Here is a 20,849-nt window from a genome sequence, read left to right on the forward strand (position 1 = left end):
CATTGCAACAAATCCGAGGGGTAATGGGGTATATCAATCGCTATCCCAGTTCTAAGAAATTCAGATAGTATGCAGTGTTTCTCGAAAGCCGATAGTGAGGCTGTAATTCATCTCATGTATCACATCTGTCATTTTCACGATTTTCGAGAGGTGGTATTCTAAGCTCTTCATCATTTTTCAAGCGGTCGAATGTCTAAACGGGCAGGTACAATGATGAAAAAAGAAAATCCAGGCCACCAAATTTATCAAGACTAGTAGAAAACTTAACAATTATTCATGGCAACCATAAATCCATAAATTAGAATAGATAGAAATTAGATAGAAAAGTGTTTTATAAGTGTAATATCATCATTACATCAGATTTTCCATCAGATTTAAAGCCACACAAAGCCCAAATGGTGCAAGAACTAAGACCCCTACGGTGCAGTTAAGTCGAAGTTGTTTACCAAAGAATTTCCTCCGGGCTTGTGGTGAAATCGACCTTTCAAATGGAATACGTACCGGCTATGGATTGATGATGATGATGAGTTAGATTTGTTTCTAGCTTTTCAAGGTATAATCTTAATTGACGCGCGAATAGTAGCAGACTCCCTTCAATCTCCTAACTATTTTTTTGAAGTTAAATGGGGTTGTACAGTTACAGTGAATTCAGAGTGTATAGACGAGAATTTGATACTTAAACTGCAAACTTTCTCTGACTCCAACAGAACGGAGTAATGTTACTCGCGTGGCAAATTGATCTTCAGGAGATGTGTCATAAATTGGTCTCCACATAGTTCCGATTTAACCCTATGGATTTTTTCGAAGGGGTATATCAAATAGAAAGCCAATATATACCAATAAATTGCCTTACTTGGCGCGTTTGAAAAAAAAGTATCTGTTACGAAATGGCAGCCATCACGTAGTCCATCTGCCTAGCCATCATAAGAAATTTCCGTTTGAACGTCCTTTTGAGACACTTTGTATAATTGATAACAACAATTGGTTTTCTTAGTTCGACCGGATACTTATTCAGTGATGTGCTAAGCAACATAAGTATACCTTCCGCCGAAAAATATCGAAAATATTTCTCCTTTGTCCTTCTGAGCGGCTATCTTCTTCTCGGAAATAACCAGCCAAGCACCAAAAGCTGCCATAATCATAGCGTGACCCAAATCGCCAAACATAACGGCAAACAAGAATGGAAACGTTACTATACTATATAGTGCTGAAATAAAGAAGTTTTGTATCAGTTATAATTTGATTACAATTAAAACTTAAAGATTTAACTTTAACACTTTCGACAAATATTCGAATAACTGAAATAAGAAGTACATGTTAAGTAAACAATTGGTTTCATCTTCATCCAATTAACTACGAGAGTTGTTTATAAAATTTTTAAGATTATGCTAATTTGTTATACCCTGTCTTCAGTCAATTGATATTTCTCTCATATGACTTTACATTTTTAACACTAGATTATCAAATCAATGCAGTTTACTTAGTGGTAGTAGTGCAGTAGCACGAATTTCATGTAAGTCATTCAAAATCGGTTACTACCCCAAAAAAGATATAACAAGATTATCAGATAATTAAAGAAAAATTAAAATATCCCTGAATATATATGGTATCATTACATATTCTCAATTTTATTTAGATGGCATTGGAGTTGGAGCCAAAATATCCCACAAAAGGAACATGCAACATACTTGGGTAGAAGCACACCTATATCAAGCGTAAACAAGTCGACACAGTAGTGTGGATTGGTTAAGATATCATCACTACCATTTAACCAATAAAATCAATGGTATAAAAAACCATCATAAAGTCAATCTGGGCATATGGCATTCAACTATGCAAACAACAGCAATTTTGAAATATTGGAAAGACAGTGTAGCATAATGTATCAAGCGAGACTTACGCAACCTACAAACAAGCTGACATTGGCGATGTGTTGAAAATATGGACAACAAGCATGTAAGGCTCAAAAGATGCTACATCCCAAGTCTCAACAACAGATTCATGTAGAGCGATGGGTGATGTAACTGGAGATTGATATTATCTCATTAAAAAAAATACAGTATACAAACAATTTCGAAGGTGGCCACTACAGTGACTTATTGTTTCGAAACACATTTTCATGTCGCAAAACGGACAGTGTAAAAAAATTATATACTTAACATTGACAAATCAAACACCATAGAGACTTTTTGTGTGCTCAAAATGTGGATGGGATGGTCCCAATCACCAATTTGACAAATTTAGAAAACGCAGTTTTATTATTAAAACTGTTATTTACGTGTTACCTACTTATAAATATAACAAATTTCCAAATCAAATATATAAATCACCGGTCAAGAATCAAGTAAGTGTATAGAGTAGTAGCGATTACTGAAAAGGCGTCTGAAGGAAATAAATTCACTATTCCACATAGGCCTTTAACCAGCTATGACATTTAGGACCCATCCACAAGATGGATGTGTAATTGTCGCGGAAATATTGCCAGTTGCTGGAGTATTATCTATTCACAAGAAAAAATATTGTAAAATGTTGTATGAGGAGCACTACTAACACTCAAACCTATTTTGACAATATATTCTATATCAGCAATACTTACAAAAAAAAAGTAGAGACAATACAGCTTTATATCTAAAAATTTCTCGAAAAAAAAAATGAATTGTAAAAAATTAATTGTAAAATGTTGGAACTAACAACTAATTAACTGTACTAGTTATTCGGAAGATATTCTTACCTTGACTTAAGATCACAGAGATCGATTTATCAATCAATCATAAAACTTATTTGGACGTAAAGACCGGAGATTACTTATTAAACTAAGCTATCAAACCAACTGATAATTCATTTCTGCCAAAATAAAGTTATTTAATTAATTATAAATGCTTATCACTACGTAAGATGCAACGTACGAAAAAAGAATAAAGAAAAGTTCTTCTAAAATTAAAGAGAGAAACAGAATTGAACAAGGACAATACCAACTAAATTAGAAAATATTAAAAAAATATCCTGTGAACTAATCAGAGACTCAGAAGATTCGAAAACAATACTACATAAGAAAAGCTTGTTCAGTAAAAATAGATAGTTCCCTGAGACTAAGATCAATCTAACATCAATCTAAGAATGTTTTCAATGGACAGCGAAATAAAATTATCTATACTAATTTGCCATAGTTACCTGGATTAAGTTCTCTGTAATTTGCAGTACCATATGCTGAAATCAAATTCTGGAAACCTTGAGTGAACTTATTCGTTCGGTTAAATGTAGGAGGCACATCGTTGGTTTGAAGGATATTGAAAAATGAGTGTACAGGACTATCACTCTAACAGATAAAAATAAAGTAAAAATCTAAGAATTAAAATATGCCTAGGTAAAAGTACTTACGGCTTGTGCGTTTAGTATAGCGTATACGCTATCGAGATCACCTGTCGGTACCCATCCCTCAGCTATCAAACACTTTTTACTCACATCAACGTTAAAATAGTTTAGTGTGTGGTAAATAGCCTTCATTTTGCAAACCATTACGTTCCAGTTTGACACATCTTTAGCAACGGCCACTAAAAACCAAAATCATCAATAAACGTCGACATAAATCAATATCTAATTTACCTAACAATCTGGTGATGTGATCCTGGGTTTGGTTTAAGACTTTCTTGAGATCTTCTATATCCGTTGCTACCTTTTGGTTGAGTGTGTTTCTATCGTTGGCCAAAACTGGACATTGGACGATCTTGCCACGAAATGCGCTGGCTATTTTTATAGTTTTTTGATGGAGATTTTCTCCTTGATAGAAAACAATAAAGACGCATTTCTTTTGTTGTACACCCTGTTAAATATCATCATCATTAGTTTTAGTAATTTTTTTTTATAAACATAGATGGATTTTCATTTTAAGATTTTTATTATAGAGCAAGGGCTGATTAATTGCGTAAAACGATTTAATGTGATTTAAAAAATAGGCGTATTATCAATATTAGCTGAAATTCTGCAAGATATCAATCTTGAGACAAGTTTTCTATCTGCTCTACACTGTTGATATTTCGATAACAAACTATATAACATTAAAATTATATAATTTTTAAACACTTGCAGACGAATACAAGGCTACAAGTCAAAACCACCAAAATTTATAAGTAGATTAGAAAATATAAATTAACACATCGAACCATGTTCATCTTACACCGGGACAAAAATACAGTAATATAATTATTCAGTCAATCTCTTGTAAAATAACCAATTCTGAAAGCCACCTAACCTCAAAGAAACTAATTGGTTAACATGTAATAAGAATTAACTGAACATATAGTACATCTACATAGAGCAACAAATCGACGACTAATAAAACGCTATCATAACAAATTTCCTCCATAGATTAACAAGATTTTTACTATATAACCAACCAACAAAGTACTGCTCGAATGAACAAACTAAAATTATCTAAGATTTCGTCATAGAGCACAAAGAAGATAATGTGTAGCGTTAGACAATGCGAGTATACATTAAAAATCATCGTGGTCCGGATATTCGACTACTCTCGGAACTATTCCTATATTCGTCGATGCAATATACTCGCCGCAAGCCGATTTTTAATGTATTCTGAAAATGCGCAGGAATAGTGAAGGGGTCCAAACCACGTAAAGTAGTGAACTGCTTGTTTTTTCTACTTAAGTTTAAGTCAATTGCTTGTTAACTTATCATAATATAAATCAGTAGTAATAATAAATTATTGACTAATTAATATCATAATAAACACATTCAATAAAGGACATTGGGACACACACAATATATTCTTTATCTTTATATCTTTATCTACATATCAACCGACTTGCCTTCCTTTTGGTGAAAACTGGGGCACATAGAAAAAATATAAATTTCACGGTATAGGCGACCTTGGGGAAATGTTTTGTTTAGTTCAATCAACGGTAGCGCTGCGATCGCAAATTGTGATTGGCTAGTTTAAATTCCTGGTGCCGCCACCAACATGGAACGTGATTGGTCGATCAAATTGTGTGAAGTCAGCATTATCTATGGGCGTCCATTTTTAAGTTTGTTGTTTGAAGGTTTTGGTTTTTGTTTAGATCAAGAAATCTTCGTTTTACGTTGTGCATATTTTCTGTTTTACATTAATTATTATGGAGTAATAATATAAACATTGATGACAAAGCGTCAGTGTAGTAAAAGATGTAGTGTACCGGGGTAAAAATCTATTACGGAAATTAGACATGTTTTCCCAAAGCATGATATCGCTCCTTTCCAAAAATAGGTTGATCAAGTAAATAGTAGTAAGTTACCCGGATAAACCAGAATGCAAATATATCAACGTCATGGTTTCTGTCACGAACATTTTAGTGAAAAATTTAGAATTACCTTTCCTTCACGAAGAGGTATTAGGGTAACTGCATATCCAACATTGCTTTTATCAGGTACATATAAAATTATCTATCTACTACATGTCTGTTTATATATTGTTTGTTTACAGAAAATCAAAACCTACTTATGAAGATCTTAGTAGTAGTAAAATTGAATTAATCTACCAAGTTGTTCATATGCTGTCAGTGTGATGTCTCTACATAAAGAAGTCTTACAAGAAGGTAATAATTAAGATAACTAGGTAATTAGTAGTAATAAATACTACTTTTAATTGTAAAATATCCCTAAAATATTTGTAATACTTTAACTTTTTAGAACAATCAGTGTTCAATAATTTTATAATAGCGCTATTGTATATTTAAATTTCCTTGCCTTGTTAAGAAAATATTTGTTACGGTGCCATCAATTAAAATTTAATTGCTACTTTTAGGGGATTTATTACCTTAAAGAAATCTATTTTGTCTAAATTTACAAATAACTACATTTGCTTAACAAATCTTAACTATGATTGCTTAAAGAATTTTGTTGGATCTATTAGAGACCATGGAGGTAGAAACAGCATCCTTCACCTAGTATGTTCGAGAAATCTTTAAAAAGGCACATCATCACTTCAATTTTTTCACATCATTCTCTCGGAAAACATTGTGAAGAAGATGAACATGTTAGATAACTTATATTCTTTTTTAACGGGAGATCCAGTACCACTTGACGTTGTTAAATCACCAGTTGAGTCTATATTTTTAGTTCCAGAGAACTTTGCTCTGAGAAAAACAACAATCTAATATTGTATTTTAGTCTTATTTCAGGCTATTTAACAAAACTTCTGAAAGAGACAACATGCAATATTTGTCTACATTCTATGTTAGGTAGTTCGACGGATTAAATACTCTAAAATCTAAATATCTTTAAAAAAACATATATTTTTAGTCCATAAAAGTTATGAGGTGTGATTCTATTTTTGGTTTAATGAAGTTAATATAATATCAACAGGGAACGATTTAAAGTTTACCTTCAATATATCAAGATAAGTTAGAACTCTAATAGATCCCATATAATTGATGGCACTAAACAAATATGGGAAGGTATTATAGAAGAATTATAGATATTTTGATTTTGCATAGAATAGAGTTCATAATTGTTTTTTTTTTGCTTTTTGTTTATATATGTTTATATTATTTACACTTATGTATATTTGTATAGGATTTTAATTTAATAAATTAATTTTAAAAATTAAATTTGTTTTTCATTTAAATACTATTGGCCAATAAATGTGACGTCACAAAGTAATCAGGCGAAATGGCAGAGCAATCAAAGCAAAGTATTTTCCTTACAGGTTTCTAAATAACTATTTTAAACCAACCAATCAAATTCACGTTATCAGCGCCGCCAATGATTGAACTAAGCAAAACTTTGCCCCATTACTTACCATTGGAGTTACGCACCCCTGCTGGGGCACCTGGATGGGTAAAATTTGTAGCGGTTAAAGCTTGTATCGAGAAATAATTCTGAGGCCTGATATGATAAATACACTCCAATGAAATGAAACAAGCGGGTTAAGAGTTTAACTCGCCGATAATAACGTGCTAGGATCGAATTTCGATGGGGCTAAAGGTTTTTTTAATTTATAAATTAATAGAGGATAATGTTCATTAAAATTAAGTGGAACTTTGAAACAATATTAAAATGGAAGGTAAGTGGTTAAAACTTTATTAAAAAAAGTTATTTAATTTTAAACAGCTTTATGTTACTGTCGGGTACCCCCTATTGTGGGAATTATTAAAGAGTTATGGCAAGTTTGGATAAAAAACGATTAAGAATAATAGGGTCACATAAAGATTTTTTTACATTTTTTGCAGATAAAAGAAATTAATGTGCCGACTTCATCGGAAGGTACAGCTGTGAAAGAAACCGACATATATGAAAATTTTATCCCAACGTAGATTAACAAAGTTCGAGAATAACAAGAATCGTTACATGATAGTGAGTATTAAATATGTTTTAATATATATACATTTACTATTTTACTTAATGTTATGTATCAAATGCATTTCTGGTTCTATATTGAAAATACTTCAAAAACAAGTTTTACTAAAAAATCATTCTAAAATTGGACATTTTACTCTGTTATATGAGATGAAAATGAGGGAAACATGATTAATTTGATACATTGAAGTCGAATTTCAACCACAGGGCGATCACTATACACACAGTACTTTTTGTTACACATGTTACTTTCTTTACTCTTTTTTATGTATTGTCGGAATTATTAGAGTTATGGCAAGTTTGGATAAAAAACGATTAAGAATAATATGGTCACATAAAGACTTTTTTACATTTTTTGCAGATAAAACAAATTAATGTGCCGACTTCATCGGAAGGTACAGCTGTGAAAGAAACCGACATATATGAAAATTTTATCCCAACATAGATTAACAAAGTTCGAGAATAACAAGAATCGTTACATGTTAGTGAGTATTAAATATGTTTTAATATATATACATTTACTATTTTACTTAATGTTATGTATCAAATGCATTTCTGGTTCTATATTGAAAATACTTCAAAAACAAGTTTTACTAAAAAATCATTCTAAAATTGGACATTTTACTCTATTATATGAGATGAAAATGAGGGAAACATGATTAATTTGATACACTGAAGTCGAATTTCAACCACAGGGCGATCACTATACACACAGTACTTTTTGTTACACATGTTACTTTCTTTACTCTTTTTTATGTATTGTCGGAATTATTAAAGTTATGGCAAGTTTGGATAAAAAACGATTAAGAATAATATGGTCACATAAAGATTTTTTTAAATTTTTTGCAGATATAAAAAGTATAAAAATAACAAATAATAATGATATTCAGAGCCCACAAATAACGTAAATCCAATGCCCTTTGCAACGACTCGTATCCAGATGACTCAGGACTTCTCATTTGAATATGCTATTCATTCGAATAACATGTCTTGATGATTTGAAATGAGTGAGTGAATAATATAGAATACTTTAAATAGACAGAACAAATGTACACTCCACAAACTTCTAACATCCTACCCTTTTTAAAAACTCAGTGTTTCATATTAAACATTTCTATTTAAAATGTAGTATATACTGAGTACCATTTTGCTGAAGTATAGAGAGAATCATATTTATTCTCAGTTTTCAAAAATTCATCGAAAAACTGTTCTTGAAAACATTTCGCATCGATAAATACGTTCAATCATTTCTTAAGTAAAAATAATGGGTTATGGGTCGGAAAGCTATCGAATTATTAGAGGAATTGCAAATTTTCAAGCACGGAAAATAGATTTCAAAATATAGATAGAGGAACAAATCCCATAAGATCAGCACTCATTGTAATACTATACATAAACAAGGGAATAAAATAGTCTGTAACAATTTTAGAATCAAAGTAAAAAATCGAATAAAATAAAAGGAAATTGATAAGTGGCTAAAAGAATCCTAGAGCGAATTTTGAAATGGAAAAAGGCTACAAGATCATTTATATAATTAATATAAGAGAGCATTGGTTAAAAAAAATAATATACCTAGCATTTATTGATTTGAAAAAGCATTAGATAGAATAAAAAGATAAATAACACGTAACAAAATTGTAAGAATAATTCAGACAACATGAAATCAAAGCCCAAGTAGGGCTAAGACAAAGCTAAAGTTTAAGCCTTACCCTGTTTATAATATTAATGGATAAAATAATAAAGAAATACAAAATAGACAAAACATGATTACATATAGAGTACGAAAACATGTAAAAATATAAATAACAATTGATAGGACACCTATAGAAAAAAAAACAGATGGAATCAGAAAGATATAAAAATGTCATCAAAAAGATTAAATTATTCCAAAACCATGATTTACATTCTAGAAATTAACAAATGACAATGGTGTTATGATTAATATTTACTGTACAAGCCAGACTGTTATTTTATTAGATTGTTATGTAAAAATGTAAAGGCATTGAAAAAGGAATTTGAATTAAAATCATAAGAAATCTTTCAATTATTACTCTAACAATTTGAACCATATAGAAACGTGATTTACAGAAAAATATTATAGGAAATAGTTTATCATTCTATGGAAAATATTTTTAAAATGGATATCATACCCACTATTTTTTTACAAAAAAACATTAGCCTATAAAAAATCCTTTAAAAAATATGGCTTAATTGTAATTGTTTTGATAAAAAGAAACAAAAAAGGAAGCAGCAGTCTAGGGATGTAGAACATTTAAATTTGAATATATAAGTTTGTTACTTCTGTAGAAAATTATCTAGTAAATCGGTATTTCTTTATCGTTAACTTATCACTTGGTGTATTTCTACTTACGGTGTCTGGATCTTCAAAAGGTTCGTCTATATCTTCCTGCCTGACAAAGATATTTCCCCTGCCAACTCGAAATAACATACGCTCAAAGGCGAACACCTTTTCCTTGGGAATCACACCAGATATGAAATCTAAACATTATTATCGTTTAAAATAACTACTGGTATAGTTTTTCAAACATACTTACTCAATTGTGATGCGTTTCTTCTTTCTTCCGCGTTATAATCAGCGAATATATCATCTTTTTGACTGAAAAATTTTCCTGCCTTGCTCAGGACGTGTTTGGTTTCAATTAATTCGCTCAGTTCTGTGTTGAGACTGTTAGAGCCTTTGGTGAGCTCCTTCAGGTCTTGCTCGATCTTTTCAAGATGAGCCTGAAAAAATTAATGTTGTTTAGATTTATTTCTCTAATAGATGATTTCTTATAGAATTCCAACACATCATTTTGAGTTAGGTTCGAAATTCAAAATCATCATATTAATAGAATTACGGATATAGCTGAAAAGTCATATAAGAAAGAAGAGTTTGTTTTGTCAGTTTTCTAGATAGGCCTCAAGATTTTGGTGAAATATGGGGGTTACTTTTAAGTTAAGCATGATGTTACCCAGTTAGCAAAGTTTTTAGAATTTTAAATTTCGAATAGAGACTTCAGTAAGCTGTAGGATAGTATATTGGTACCAGTTCTTTACTTAATGTATACACGTGATGTTCTTGAGCTGCAACATAACACAATGGCGACTTAAGACCACGTGGGATCGTCAATGAAATTGCAAAATTCAGTAAATAAAAATAACAATTGAATCAAACAATATATAAATAATGTGAATCAGACTAAATCTCGTGAGTCTGTAAACATCACGTTATATTTGCACGTAAGAGATCGCTATCGCTTATTTGGATGAGATTGTGTCCTGTCAATGTACAATACACTAGTAGAGTCAATTAAAAACAATAGTAACGCACGTCATCAATACGTGGCTGTCGAAAGTTATAAATTCGTTTTATAGCCAGACAATATTTTTCTCCTCAATTTACTTTATTGTATTTAAAAAGAGATTGTTACAGTTCTGAAAATAATCTTATTTATGATACTTCGTTATTGAAAATTTGTTTAATGGAAATGAGATTTAAATAAAATTTAGGAAATAGAATATGGGTCTTGAGATAATTTGCATATATATTAAATATGTTTTAATATACAGATATTTATTATTTTAATTATCCCCATCATAATGTGAATGGAAGGTAAACAATTATAATGATAATATTAATTGGCGCGGTTTTTATTGGACATATTTTAGCGGATTGCAGCTGCACTGAAAATTAGTACGGGCACGGTCACTGAAATATCTCAAAAAATAAAAACAATATAACCTTAAATTCGCCAAAAAAAAAACGTCTTTATGCGAAACGGATGACGAATGAAGATCAGCTTGATGTTTGCTGTATCAGAACTCAAATATGCAAAACGTATGAAAACAGTAAGTAGTTTTTTCAATCGAAACATAATTTAATAAAATTATTTCAGAGATAATTGTTGGTCTGGAAAATATCCATAAAAAGCTGTCCATATCCAGCTATTTGAGTTTGAATTAGTCCAAGGGTGACTACAATGGATAAGTGAACCATAATTTGTTCTTGCAGTTATTTGAAAGTCAGCTTTTAAAGAACTTGGAGGAACCATCAGTTATTGTTATGGATAATGCACCATATTATAGTACACTGGTAAAGAAGATCCCAACAAGTGCAACAAGACATTCAGATCGAGAAGGATATTAAAATCAAAACTGTCTGGATTTATGGAAAGAAGTATTGTCGACAATAACATCTTCGGTTTGGATGTGTACGATCAGACACATTGAAGAAGAAATTAACAAATAGTAGAATCGTGAACAAGTTTTTGATGGATTGGAAATAAACAGCTTAGTTATTTACTTATATAGCGATTCTGAAAGTGATAGTGATTGAATAAAACTATATGAATGTTGGTTCAAATTCAATGGTGGCAAAGTACCAAGACAATGTGATGAAAGAGGAAACACCTAAAAGTCAGTATTTAATTAATACACTTTAACCTATAGGAAATTGTATTATAAAGTGTTAAAGCTTTATGTGCATGTGTGTTATTGTTCAAAATATACATGAACGTTTGGTTAAAATGTATGTAAGTGTATGTGTAAATGTATGTGTTGTATACTAACTGTTTTGCTGATATGGCAAATGCATGATAAGAAAAATGCGATGAATGAAAAAAAAATCTAAGGAGAAATACAGTAATATAATGACTTTAGACGGAAACATTGCATCGAAGGAAGCAAGAACAAAGAGTAAAGGTAAATATGTTCTCTAATGAACCTAAAATACATTATTCAGTTATACAATTGTTAATTAGGTGGAATACCAGGCACCTAGAAGTTTACCTGTACTAGTGTGGAAAGAAGTTCAATGCAAATATAATAAAACAATTCTAACCTATAAGTTATTGTGGCTGTATAATTAATTGTAGTTTTAAGTTCTTCGACAATATATCCATCAGATGTATTATGATGTTAAAATAAATTATAATCGATAACATCGTTGTTAAAATGTACTAAAACTCTGAGTTGATGTGGCAACATGGCCTCATTAATTCAGATCACGTGGGTTCACTGCTATTTTGACTATTTAATCTATACATGTACAAGTAGTGCTGCATATGGTATCCATATGTATGGATGTGTCAAGAAAAGCAATTTGGTTTTAATTCAACGGTTTGGCCTGGAAATGGACACCATTAGCCAGACCATTAAAAAAAGGTCGAGATCGTGAACAACGACTTCTTCGACATATCAATGTTGAAACACTCCGGCTTTACGACCACGGGGATTGGACAGAATGATTCAAGAGAACTATGTCTATGCGAAAATCTTATTAATTAATCTCATTTAAATTTTTAATAATGTGCATACTATAGCTTATTAAGGAAGTATTGTTCAGATTGTAATTTTGAGTAATAACATAGATATTTTATTTAATAAAAAAAAAATCCGTTAGCAGTAATATTTTGTTCTGGTTAATTAGTTTATCAATTATTATCGATAATATTATCTATTAATTAAATCAAAAAAAAATCCAGGCTGACATGTATAACATGGACGTCAGAATAATTAATACCCATATATTTTTTAATTAATATGTTCTAGCTGATATCCTGCAATAATACTTCAACGCTTAACCGTTATTTTTTGTGTACAGTATTGGTATACTTGTTGTTCAAAAACTTTTATTATAAAAACAATGATAAAAAAGATTGTACGTTTTAAAACACATTAAAAATACATTATATTTAGTGTTGGGAACAATCGACTGAAATAGACTATCGACTGTTTAGTAATTGACTACTTTTTACTATCGACTGTTTCAGTCGCTATTTTTGGTTCGACTGTTTTTACTAGTAACTGTTTTCAGTTGACTGTTTTCAGTCGCTATCTTCGGTCCGATTTTATTACTATTTACTATCGACTATTTCGGTCGTTTACTTTTAGTTACTACTTTCGGTTCTATTAGTTCATTCAACTGATTTTTAACGTTCTGGCCTTGTCGTCCTAGCCGCGACCTGGAAAATAATGCGCCGAATTTATGCTTATATTGATTTGTATGTAATATATTTGGTTTTATATTTTTTTGTAGTTTGCTTGTGAAACTATACATTGTAAATTAATATAGCAGCATTTTGGAACGCTAGTTTTCGAGGGCAAAAAAATAAAATTGTAAATGATAAATAGTAAGATACTTTTGACTGGCATAATAGGTAATACTTTGGGCTGGTATAATAGGTAATACTTTTTAATAAACTTTCACGATTTTTGTTGAAGCCTTTTATTTGTCAAAACTTTTTTCCTAAAATCTTGAAAACTAAAATTAGGTTCCAAAGGTTTCAGAAATTGCATCGATCCAAAAGATTTGAAGAATTTTTTGAGGTAGCAGTTTTTAAATTTCTTTTAAAAATATTAACGGTAAAGAGGTTAATAAAGTATATTAAATATTCGTAATAAATACATTTTCTGATAGGGAAACTCTACGTTAATATTAAACAATTTATTTTGTTGGCTATTAAGAAGAGCACCTCAGTTTTATTTTTTAACGAATGGACTATCTTAATAGAATGTGTTCAACTTTTAAAGCCCATTGAGATAATCACCACCGAGTTATATGGTGAAAGATGTCCCAACTATGTATTTAATTATACCGTTAATAAGAGGACTGCAACATTCCATCAAATCCGGGATTTTAACAATTGAATGGGGAAAAAATGAAAAAATTGTCTATTAGATGTCATCAATAAAAGACTGCCAATTCTAGAAATGAACACGATATGCCGGAAATCCACATTTTAGATCCTAGATTTAAAAAATCAGGTATTGCATATAATGCTGAGGCGATACAAAAAGTTTTCACAAAAGAGGTATCTTCCATTCTAACTTCAAAAAATACAAATATAGTAGCACAACTCGAAATTCAAGATACAACTACTGACCAAGAATGTATTGACATCTGGAGATATTTTGATAAAAAAATGGCTAGAATGAAAGAAGTAATTACTCCAAGTACTGCAGCAATTTTACAGATTAAGCAGTATTTGGAAATTCCATTTATTGGGCGTTTAGAAAACCCATTGGATTTTTGGCAAGCCCATAAAATGAAACTATCTGAATTATATCAGTTACACGTAAAATATTCCTCTATATCCGCAACATCTGTCCCCTGGGAACGAGTTTATTCAAAATCTGGGCAAATAATTAACGATCGAAGAAATCGCCTCACGGGAGAAAAGTTGAACATGATAATATTTACAGTAATTTAAAAATATTTCCGTTCAAAAATAAATAAAACTTATTTAAAAAGTGTCTGGTAGTTATTGTACGATCATTTTTAGGTTCATCATGGATTAGATTTTTCAATGATTAGGTATACGTTTACATTTTATTTAGTAGTTATGGTTATTGAAAATCTTTAGTTTTAAGGTTTTGTTTAATTTGTATTGTACTATTTATATTTATTATACTATGTTATTTAAAAATAGCAATTAATATAGTAAAACACGATAAAACATTTGTATTGTTATTATTCCATTCCTTTTTACACATCCAGAGAACATTCAGTATAAAAGTAATTCTACTTCCTTTAAAATTATATTATTCAAGAATTCGTATATCTTCGTCTGACATCACGAATGGAAAAAAACAGTCGAACCGTGCATTTGACTGAAAATTGTAATTACTATTTTCAGTAGCTATTTTTTTGACTATCGACTACTGTTTCGACTGTTTTCAGTAGATAGTTCCCGACGCTAATTATATTATATAATATTAATTTCCTGAACGTATATCTTCAATGGCCAATTATTTAAAGTTGTATGAAAATATAAAAATGTATTTTTTTATAAATAGCATATCTCCATAATTTTTAGTCAGCTGGTTCGTCACTTTACCCAATTAATGATAATTAATTAATAGGTTCGCTATCTTAAATTAATATGCCTTGTCATGTAAGGTCAGCTGCCACTTTTCGACAATTTTTTTTTGACCTTAATTTTCTGAACCTTAACTCCCTTCGGAGCCGAAGCACCTGCTTCAAGCAACTCCTTACACACTTATTTTGATCCGGAATTCTAATGGTAGACAAGTCTTATCTATAGTAATAAAACTGTACACAAACTTATAATAAAAATAATTCAATTTTAGTTTACTAAAATCCAAATATTCATGCAAAAATTCTTGTCCCTTTAGAAAATAACTAAAACGTTAGGTAGTTAGTCTCTTCAGCGCCAGCAATAATTTTAATTGTAAATTATAAAAATCAAAAAGAAATGTGAAGAAAAAATAATATGTTATAGTATAAAAATAATCACTATTGCTGAAAGTATCAATATAAGCAACTGCTAAAAGTATGGGACACTGTGTTATTTTTAGAAGAGATAATAAGAAGTACTGACAAAAATTTTAATCTATGTATGCATACTAGTTCGCAAAAGTTTAACGAAAGTGTCTCTAGAATAAATCATTATTTTTAGATCAAAGTCGTATGATATTTTGACAGAAATATGCCATTAGTAGACAACCAAGAGAGAATAAAAAATCAACAGTTTGTTAACATATAGCACGACTTTATTTTGGAAGTTTATCGAAATGATTTTGTTCTTTCATCACTTTTATTTAACTAGGATTCATTATACCAATAAAAACCATACTTACTTCTAAATCCACACTTTGTCTAGGATTAGGAGCTTTAGGCATCTCCAAGAAAGATGGAACACTGATATTATTTTTTTCAATTTGTTGCTCAATATAGCGTATTTGACGTTCCATCTCGTTACAACGTGAAATGTCGTTAGCATACTCTCTTTGGAACAAATTCACATCTTCGTTCAACTAAAATATGTTTAAATTGTGAGGTAATATAATTTTATTAATTTTCACATACGTCACGGAATTGAAGGCATCCTACTTCACCCAGTTCGGATACAACCTGATAAGCAACTTCAGGCTGGATGAAAAGCTGAAGTAAAGCCATTTCCTCACTTCGGAACATGGCCCCCATCTTGTGGCCTTTTCTGAACTATTTCTAGAAATTACTGAAATGAGCAAATTAATTATACATTCTTACTGTATCTATGTATCACATTAAATATGATTGTAATGTTTTTCTGTATATAGGAAATGGTTGCAAAGCTAATGACAAGAATTTTACGATTTCTAACTGGTAATGCAGTGTTACAAGACTTAATTAAGTAAATATTCACATTCAGTGTGTTGGAGTTATTCGTACGAATGAATATATATATATATATATATATATATATATATATATATATATATATATATATATATACATTATATATATATATATATATATATATATATATATATATATATATATATATATATATATATATATATATACATTATATTATTTAGCCGATATTTTTCGATATTTTTTCGAATTAAATTAAATATACCTCCACCTTTACTTTAATAAACCTTTAAAATTGATACTTAATATTGGAACTTAATTTTAAAAGGCCATCCATATTTAAAGAATATATATTTTTTTTAAGTCGTTATTTCTCTATTTTTATTTTTTCTTAAAAATATCGATTTTTTTATCTGATCTATCGACATTTTTATAAATATCGATATATCGAAATATCGAGTTTTTGATAACCAACAGCCCAATGGTGTTTTGTGACCGTCTCAGAAAGTAATTTGGAACTATAATGCGTCATCGCAATTTGCGATCTCAAAATATCGCAATGTTGCGCATCAACTCTGAGTTTTAGTTCAGTTTCGCTTTGGCATACAACACAATTCTAATCCGAATAAAATAATTGAATAAAAATGTTATCAAATATAATTTATTATTATAGTATATCTAAAAATTACAGTTAATTATACAGCCACAATAGTTTATAGTTTGGAATTATAACTTCTTATCACTATTGCTTTCAAGAATTTTTCATACGTCTGACAATTGGACGACTTTGACATACTCATTCGTTTACGTGTTCGAACTAATCAGACAGCATTGTGTCTCTTTTTAAATGTAATAAAATGAGAAGGAAAGTGTTGCCTGATTCTAAAACGAGTTTACAAATTGCGGCAGGCAATTCATTAAACATCTTGGTGACGTATGTACAAATAAACTTTGAATAGACTATAGAATATGTAACATAATAAAAAAAATAGTAGATATGGATAGATGTTACAAGAAAAAAGATGATAAATATGACAAATGGGATTGCGGTATTAAATAAATATCGAGAGCTTTATATACGTAATAAAAGCATAAATGACGGTAGAGCGAATATTATCAAAGTGACTATGTTGATCGAAATCGTTATTTGTTTAATGCGGTAGTCCATTTTGTTTGTGGGGTATTTGTTATGGACAAGTCTTCACTTGTACCATAATGTGTAGGTGATTGGGTTGAAACTTTAATTTGTCTGTTTATAGTCTATTTGGTCATTTCCAAAAAAATGTTTATTTCGCGCATTTCATTTTTTACTGACATACTCTTTTTACTCTGGGTTTTAATCAAAATATAGTTTAAGAAAAAAGATTCGGAGGTCTACGGATCACGTAAACTTGTATTCACTACACTTTAGGTCCGATGTAAAACGACATGTGTTATACGTTTCTAAACCGTCACTTAAATAACCGTAACAAAACAGATTTTTTATTTTTGATGATAATAGTATTTTTCTAGAGCTCGGAGCGCGTTAAAAAAAACCTCTTTACCCTACGAATGTTCAAACTGAACTTAGCTACGTAATGAACGGGAAAAAATTAAAGCAAAAGTCGCTATAGTTGATGGTGTGTTATAATATTACCTGTTATTTGTTTAAACCGAGATGTATAACTTTAGTTACAGAAGTTTTAGCTAGAAGGCCTGAAAGGTGATAAATGAGTCCAATTCTGTTTAGTCGTTACACAAGTTGACATGTGGAAAAACTTGTTGTAATTGTCCGAAGCCCAAAACTTAGTATCTACCCTGATGTTTTACGAGAAGTGAGGGAAAGAACGATACTTTCTCTATGATTATTTACCTTTGTTCGAGTTGATATCCAAAAACATATGGAGGCGAGGAATATTATTAAAAATATTTTCTATTTAGTCTTGCCAAAGGAAAGTCCAGTGAACGATAAAGGTAAAAATTAAGACCATTTTAAGGTTTTAGCGAGAATATGAATAAGATGAGAAAGTAACAGTTCGGTTCTTTATTAGGAAAATAACTTTGCAAACACTATGGTGATAAATAATGATAATATGATGTAGATCATTTTAAATTGTCAATATTAGAAATTTGATTCTTCATTGTCTGTTGACGTTCATACTTTTAGTTATATGGTTGTGATTACGAACTTATTATATAACAAAGATATATAACAAAATGCAATGCAGTGTTTTAGTAACATCAACAAAGCTCCTGAGATCGTCGTAAATAAGTAGAGAATTTCGATATAACAAATTATAGAGTTGGTGTTTATTCAGTAAGTACCAGAATAAAGGTATTTAATGAGCAAGAATTATATAAAGCCAGCAGATGATATGTGAGTACCTGTGACGGAACACGAACTAGATATTTCCTAAAGGTACACCAAAGAACCGACGGATGTCATGTCGGTGCAAAACCAGAATATCAAGTCAATACGGGCTAGGCAAAGAAGAATATGAAGGACATGGAAGAATATGAGGCGAGGGATGTCCATCCCAGAACAGATGTTTGCATTTGCATCCAATATAGATGGAATATTTTATACTTATAAAATAAAACTTTGATAATACTTCATTTAGTTTAAAGAACGTTAAACATTTTAGATAAGATAATTAAGTATTGAGTTTTTGATTAGGTGACAACTATTTTTGAAAAATGAAAACAAATCAAGATGGACGAACAGGTAAAAAATGCCATGATAATAGTTAAATACATACATAAATATTTTCTTGTAATTGTAAAATACTTACAAGTAACTTTTGGAAATTTATTTTATATATAATTTTTAATTATATACTCTTATTATTTTTTATATTATACTTGTTTGTCTTAATTAAACTGTCGTTTCAATAACTGATATATGTTTTGCTTTTATAGTTCTAAGGACAGTATGTTCCACGGTGTCAATATAAAAGCACACAGAACATCATCATTATTGAGGAATACATGAAAACTTCTGATGGCTCATTGATAAATTTAGGAAAACTTTAGATGGTTAGAGTTGCTTACTTTTTGGATAAAAAGGCTAGCACTTTGACTAGGAATCATTAAGATATCACAGTCTGACAAAGAATATAACGGAGCATCTTGTTAATTTCATTCATAAATAAATATTATTCAAAGTAATAGAGAGAATTTCAAAAAAAGAATAAAGAAAAAATGTCAAGAAAGAATTTCACTAAAAATACTTTCTATCACACAAAAAGAAAAAATACTGTGGACCGCCTATGATAACAGATGGTGCAAGGTAACATTTCTAATATATGCATTTCTTATAAAGTTTGTAGTTCTCTGAAATTTATAAATTATGTTTACTGAGTTTTTCAATTTTGGGTCACTTATGGTTCTTTTCAAATTGGATTTTGGATCGATAATATACAGTGAACTAGATTGCCACTTCCTTTTAATTGTGGGATTTGTCTCCTTTGCGGATACCTGGCAACATAAACAATTGAAGATGAATGGCAACGTTTCTGATTCTTTACTAGGACTGTCATTACCAAATGTAATATCTTATGAAGTTCCAACATTGCTTGAACATGTGTTCATTTGTAAAGATACGACGCTCACAGTTACTACATTTTTTATTCTGTTGATTTTACTGTATTTTGTGGTCCCAACCTGAGTTTCACCAAATGGCCAGTTCATAGAGTAATTCAGTTTTCTCTTATTAATTTAATTCTATTTATTATTCTATTTATCTATTGATCCAATTCTCTTTATCTGTTTTAATTTTCCTGTATTTTATACTTTATTCGTATTTTTCCCATAATTCTTACATTACTGTAAATTAAAGGTAATAGTTATATGATTGCAACTATAAAGTATAATTTATAACCATTTTTGCCGGAATCTGATGCTAAAGTTGTCAAAGTAACTGATGTGCAGTTACGAATTATTAATAATTTGAAACATGCATAAACGTCACCGAAAGTGATTCCTGCTGGCTCCTGACGGGAGCATGTTTGCCTTTGGATTTTTGTCTTGTTAGCATTGTAGGTTTATCATAGGCAGAGTTAGGAAAAGTGATGCACAATAATAAGAGTTTTGCTTATTTATTTATTTATGACTTTGGCTTTATCCTAAAGAAGCCTACTAACTCTAGTCGTAAGATCTCGCGTGTCTTCTTCCCATGATCTCATTGCAAGTCCAATATTGTTAGTGCTAGGGTAGAAGTTGGTCAGTCACGTCTTACCTTCCCTTTGTACCGTATGTACATATCATATTTCATCTTAGCGTATGTATGTATTATTGCTATCAATTATCGCTATTATCCAATGTATACTATTTAGTATCTATTACTATTGTCTATTATGATTATCGCGATTTCTATTGATTATCATTGCCATTTTCTGTTATTAATATTATCATTACTATCCAT

At 30.2% G+C, this 20,849-nt stretch overlaps 1 protein-coding gene across 2 annotated transcripts in view; it reads right to left on the reverse strand.

Moving 5' to 3' along the window:
- The window catches only part of LOC143195161 (V-type proton ATPase 116 kDa subunit a 1), a 36,468-nt gene that overhangs the window by 14,070 nt on the left and 1,549 nt on the right, over positions 1-20,849 (reverse strand). Inside the window, exons 2-9 of one of the 2 annotated variants that reach the window (XM_076402103.1) lie at positions 16,178-16,328; positions 15,949-16,125; positions 9,903-10,089; positions 9,719-9,846; positions 3,604-3,820; positions 3,379-3,551; positions 3,172-3,316; positions 1,042-1,207 (exon numbers count right to left, since the gene is read on the reverse strand). In XM_076402103.1, the coding sequence (XP_076258218.1) occupies positions 1,042-1,207; positions 3,172-3,316; positions 3,379-3,551; positions 3,604-3,820; positions 9,719-9,846; positions 9,903-10,089; positions 15,949-16,125; positions 16,178-16,294 (1,310 nt within the window). In that variant the 5' untranslated portion in view covers positions 16,295-16,328. The remainder of the gene's footprint in view (positions 1-1,041; positions 1,208-3,171; positions 3,317-3,378; positions 3,552-3,603; positions 3,821-9,718; positions 9,847-9,902; positions 10,090-15,948; positions 16,126-16,177; positions 16,329-20,849) is intronic. The other variant, XM_076402104.1, reaches the window with a different exon arrangement.

Source organism: Rhynchophorus ferrugineus, unplaced genomic scaffold (assembly GCF_030347505.1).
Source record: "Rhynchophorus ferrugineus isolate W39M unplaced genomic scaffold, kcgeb_rfMv2 rfM4, whole genome shotgun sequence".
Taxonomy (NCBI): domain Eukaryota; kingdom Metazoa; phylum Arthropoda; class Insecta; order Coleoptera; family Curculionidae; genus Rhynchophorus; species Rhynchophorus ferrugineus.